The 6000-nt window shown below is 43.4% G+C and overlaps 1 protein-coding gene across 1 annotated transcript in view; it reads left to right on the plus strand.

Moving 5' to 3' along the window:
- The window catches only part of LOC120901208, a 193438-nt gene extending 192202 nt beyond the window's left edge, over positions 1–1236 (plus strand). The window contains exon 6 of the mRNA XM_040308915.1: positions 1214–1236. Within this exon, the coding sequence (XP_040164849.1) occupies positions 1214–1236 (23 nt within the window). The remainder of the gene's footprint in view (positions 1–1213) is intronic.
- The last annotated feature ends 4764 nt before the right edge of the window (positions 1237–6000 follow it).

Raw genomic sequence — 6000 nt, forward strand, 5'->3', positions numbered from 1 at the left:
ATTGAGTTAGATGACATCGCATTAACTATATAGTTAAATTTGTAAACATTTTATTGTTTTAATTTAGCAGTTAATGTTCGTGCCAAAGTATAAATTGACTCTTCATTGTTTTTACTACTCTTTTTTTATTATACAACATGTAACATATTATGCAACATGCAATTAATAAAACATCAATTTAATCGTGATAATATGCTTTTGATTCTTGGAGGAACGTAACGTGTGGAGTTTGCGTGTTTAAAATTTCAAACGCGCACGAAAACGACAAAAATGAGCCGCTAACCAGCGTTCAAACATATTGATGTAAAATGGACAAACAAAAAAGAATTATAAAGCATCGAAGCGAACAAAAACGCTTCACGCGGCTGTTTGATAGCTCCAACTGCTCCAATCGTTTCCATCGGAAAGGAAACATTTGTTCCAGCGCATTTTTCCCGTGTGCTGCTGCGGTAAGTTGTTCTAACTCTATTCACGCCAAAAAGGCAGCGACAAAACCCACGAGGCGGCGGCGGGGCACCCAGTAAAATGGAAAGTTTTTTTTCAGTTTGGCTGTTCACAGTTCGCTGTTTTCCTAGCTGCTTTTCCCGAGCAGCTCCCGCGTAGCGTTTTTTCCAGCGCTCTGCAGTGCTTTTTACCGGCGTTGTGATATCTCCCAGCAAAACTTTCGCGCAGTACAAATTCGTTCAAACAGCTGACACGCTAGTTGTGCAACTTGTCCCAATGCATTGTCGGGCTGGTTCGTGTGCAGGAGTTTTGGAGAGAGAGAAAAAAGACATCCTACCGAGCGTGTGCCTGCCGTGCTTTTGTTTTATGAACTTTTTAAGCATGTTTATTAAAAGTAAATTAAATTTTTCCCTCCCATGTCAACCGAACAAAAGCTGCACCCTGAAGCTCCGGGACGGCGGCAGTGGGGAGGGGATTTTCGGACGTAAATTTAGCGTGTGCTTTAGCGCTCTTTCTCCCCACCAAGGGGTTTTGTGCTTGCTGTTCGGTGCCAAATACCGAAATACACACCGGTGGAAACATATGCTCTGCCAGCCTCAAACTCACACATACACACAGATAGCAATCTGCAAAATGCTGCTTAAGCACCATAGGGGAGTAGCATAAAATATGGTGAAACTTTTTACTAGCGCCTGGATAGGTTTTGCGCCGTATCCGGGGTTTGATTTTTGGGTTCTCACCCTAACTCTCCGTTTTCCCCCCTCCTTAGTTTCCAGTGCCACTGGTTCATGAAAATGAGTCTCGGACTTTCGGGGGCCAGTTTGACCGCGAGCACATCCGTTTCTGCCTCACCCGCTGCCGCTTTGATTGTTTTGCAGTGAAACACATCAGCACAGAATTTGCAGCATTGTTTTTTTTCGTTTCTTCCAACTCCCCACGGTTTAGGTTCGGTGTGATATTCGTATCCTTTTTTTTGGGGGGTTGTGACAGGAGAAAAAGGTGAACACGCGGCACGGGTTTTTGCACGACCTACCAGGCAAAAAAAGCAGACAGGAAACAGATGCACTTGCACTAGTTTTGCCAAAGCTTCGGTGTGCCCGCGCACGGCAGCCACCGGGTGAAACAGTGTTACTTGTGTTCGCCGTGCTCGCTTCGGAGTTTGGAGTAAAAGTTTCACACTGTGAAAATTCATTTGTTCTCTTATCGAGCTGCGGGTGAGCAAGTGAAGATGTGCTGCTCGTGCTGATGCTGCTGCACTGTTAGAGTGAGTCAGTTTTTGTGTGTCGGTGAGTTGGCTGTTTGCAGAAAGCAACCTTCCGCAAAACTTCAGCCAAGGGGACAATAATGAACTGTCAAATGGGAACAAATAATAAAGTTATTTGATTTATCTTCCCTTGTGACCACCTGAGTCGCCCGGGAGGGATTGGGAGTTTATTGTCGCTTCGAGTGGAGTTCGCTCCGAGCGAGCACAGCGAGTGATTTGCGTTGGCTAGACTGAGGAGGATCAAGGGAGGATCAATGGAGGACCAGAGAGGAAGAATAAGCTTTGACACTTGCTGAATCCGTTTGAAGCAGTTAAAGGACACTTTTTTGATGGCATATGAAATATTATAGAAAAAATAATATGTTTTACACGGCTTTATAGTATGATGTGAATTATTATTTAAGGATGTCCTACAGATCAGATATTTTTTTGAAAACATTTTGATTTTTTTTACCGTTTAAATATTGAGTACTTGCGTCTAATTACGGTTTAAATGCTCCAAAATGAAACTTTTCCATAGTTTTCAACATTTCCAATTGAAATTGCTTACAGAGTAGTGATGTGCTCTTTAGAGCGCACCCGCAAATCCGATCCGACTCCCGCTATTGTTAGTCCAATTTTGACTCCAAGAAAATCCGAAGCACTAGTTCCGCGCGGTGTCGTGGTTGTCCGGAGTGGTTCGAACACGAAGTCGTTCGGAGTCGTCCGGAGTTCAGGTCGTTCAGAGTCGTCCTGAGTTGCCCGGAGTTGTTTGAAGTCGGAGTCGTCCGGAGTCGACCAGAGTTGGAGTCATTCGGAGTCGTCTAGAGTTGATCGGAGTCAACCGGAAATCGAGCTAGCAACAGCAGCCGTTCAGTGCAATGTGTTTGTAAGCAGGCATTTCATTTCGTTGTGTTTTGTAGTCTTTCACTGTGCGCGTGTAATTCGTATACAGGCCATTGTTTCGAAGACTCCTACCCCAACCGATACGATTCCAGACGGCTTCGGACGACTCCGAACAACTCCGAACGATTCCGAACGACTCCAGATGACTCTGACTACGAACGACTCCAGCCAATTCATGACGACTTTGAACGACTCCGGACAACTCTGGACGATTCCGGATGACTCCAAACGACTCCGGGCAATTCCGGACGATTCCGAACGACTCTGGATAATGGTGGGTGGACTTAACTTCCGGAGTTGGTTTCGAAATTATCGGAGTCGACTCCAGATTTTTGCCAACTTTACTCATCACTATTATAAAGAGCTCTACTACAACGAGTACTAACTATTTCAAGTCCACTACAAGTCACTTTTTCACGAACCTTTTGTAGCGGTGTACAATTTTAACGACTCCAAGAAACCGTTAAATGAAATTAAAGCTGTATAAAAATTGTTATTTATTTATGAAACCTTCAATTTTGATCTAATTTTGTTTTTGTTACAATTTTAACACTTTTTTTAAAGAAGTTCAATGTAAATTGAATAGTGTGATATGAAAACTATTTCAATTGAATGATGTATTTGATCATTTTAAGGACTTTTATGCCTTTAATCAAATATGCATACCTTTTCTTGATGACGTAGATGGGTTTAAGCTGTCTTGCAGACATACTGACACAACATTCCAATACCCTCACTGGTAAGACGAGCACTCTATTGCTCGGTGGAACAATTACAAGCAATTCACAGCTTCCCCACAACTCGTGCAGTGCCCGCCAGGAAGGTTCACACTTTTATGTACGGATAAAGTTTTATCTTATAAGGATAGATAGGGAAGCGAAAACAAAAAAAAAAACATTACCGCTATCGGCGGTACCAAATTGATCGTTCGTTCGTTCGGCGAAACGGGGGAGTCTGGGGCAATGCACACGCACAGCAGGCAAAATCGCCCGATAGGAGGGGGGGGGGGGAGGAAGCACTCTGCTGGAAAAGACCAAAACAAAAACATACCAATAAAATCGAAAAACGGAAAAGTTTGCTGGAAGGAACCATCGTCCCTTGAGGGAACCCCGGGCTCTTCATCATCGTTATCGTGTTTGGATGCAGAGTCTTGTTGGAGAGGATGAGACAACGATGAGTGTGTAGTGCTCCCTGTGTGATTGGAGGGGGAGAATAGATAGAATCGATCAGATCAGCTTCCGGGCACTGAAGGATGGCTATTGGATTGATTCGACACTGTCTTAACGAACGTACTGCTTCTTTCTTTTCTTTTTGATGCCCATTATTGTTGTTGTATCTGGTGCCTCCAGGAATTCAGGGAACAGCAATGGATAATATACGACGCTCGTTTACCGGCTCGTTACAGGCTCACATGTTCACCAAAGTGCCTCCGGGGGAGAGTTGGAACAGGATGCGATTGGAAGGTTAATCGTGCCATGTTTGCCGTAGTTATCTATGCGCTTTTCTCTCCTGCCTGGGACGAAGGCATATTCACAATCCACAATGGGTAAGGGAGAATGGGTAGAGATATAGGTCTTTGTTTTATCTTGACAATCCGCACTCTAGCGATATGGTTCAGGCGGACAATAGCGGGAAAGAAGTGAAGACTTTTTTCCTGTGTATTTTTCAAGAGCAAACGCACAAATAAGAAGGCACCGCAAGGAATCGGTACTCGACCAAGGATGCCCTCCTTCTTGAGCTGTAGTACCGTGTTTGTTTCTCTTTCTCAGCGTCTGCAGTGAACAGCAAGGAACGACCTTTCTACTGATGTTCCCATTCTTGCCGCACATAGCATCAGCAATCGGGAGGGTCGTACAAAGACCTGCCCCGAAGTAGTGCGAGCACAATAAGAGGATCATGTGCCGGTGCCTCCGAGTGTGTACCGTATGCGCTTTGTCGAAGGGGACATAAATTTACCTTCAGGTGTAATTTGTCGCTCGTTGCGAAGATAAAACCCAAACACCACAACAATTGCGAATATCGCCGATGTGTCCCCGGTGGTAGGGGTACTTTCTTTTTTTTCTATTCTGCTCTGTTCTGCTTCTCCGTCCCCGAGGGTTGTGGCGCACCTGGAATACGCAGAGTCCTTGCAGGTTCCAGAAGACGCAAAAGAATCCCGCTTTATGAGCACAATTAGATGAAAGCGAACCGGTGAATGGCCTTTCGAGAGTGAGCGGCACACCCGTCCTTACGATCCCGGTGAACCGTGTCCTCTCGGGGTTTGAGTGGCATGATCCGCAGCAACAACAGCAGCAGTAGGGAAAGCATGCAAGGTCAGAGAAGTGCAATTTATTTGCACGAATATTTAGAGCTTATGGCCTGTCAACGTGGTCGCATTGTTGAACGATACTTTATGTGTATGTGCATTACTTTTGTGGTGTTTTGTTCGTTGAGGTTAGAAATGAAAACGGTGAAGGATACAAATTTATGTGCTTTTTTCTTGACGGATTCAATCTCAGGTTTTTCAGAGACCAACCCCGACCCGGGTGCTAATCGTCCTTTTTAGCGAACAATGGCGCACGTAAATAGTTTACATAGGAGCTAGGGAAATCCATCCTTTAATGGTTTATCCGGTGTTGGTCTCTTCGGTAGCACTCTATTCAAATATTGATCCAGCTGTTTGTACTTGGTGTGTGAAATTAGCTGAAGCGAAATAGGAAAGAGGAAACCTTCTTTCCAATCAGCAGTTTAGCAATTATCGTTACAATCAGAAGTTACGATCTGGATGTGGATAAGCGCTATTAAAAGAATGAATGAATAGGAACGGTTAACTTTTATTTCCTCTTTTTGGTTTTTGTTAATATTATGGCAAACATTGATATGTGGCATTGTTGGCTCGAAATCCAAATAAACTATTATTTTTAATTTTTGGTCAGAAAATTTTAGTTTTTTTTTTCCTTTTTACGGTTTTAAATTCTCTTCATTTTCGGCACAAGTTTTGAAAATATGATGAATGACCATGGGCAATTCTTCTTCGGAATTGTTGCCTTTGTTTCAAAGGAAGTCGCTTTGGTACGATAGCAATGTTTTGCAATAGAGTCCTTGCAACGGCCTCGATAATATTGTTATTATTATTTTATTACCAGCATTCGTCCACCCGGCTTAACGAGCAGCTTTGAAAACATAGTACAAATCTGATACAATATCAACCTTAAGAATAGTGTAAGAAATGATTTTCCGGGATTAGCTAGATCCTTGGAAGACTTTGTTTGTATGAGTTGAGACTCGTGTTGAAATCAAAATATCGTATCCATTTTTTGAGCTATGTATCCTTCCAACCATACTTCATAGTTGTAGTTCAGCTATTAACCCTAAACAGCATGGGTTTATGCCTGGTAGGTCTACTTCAACTAATCTCATGTCTTTTG

The sequence above is a fragment of the Anopheles arabiensis genome, chromosome 3, assembly GCF_016920715.1.
Source record: "Anopheles arabiensis isolate DONGOLA chromosome 3, AaraD3, whole genome shotgun sequence".
Lineage (NCBI taxonomy): Eukaryota > Metazoa > Arthropoda > Insecta > Diptera > Culicidae > Anopheles > Anopheles arabiensis.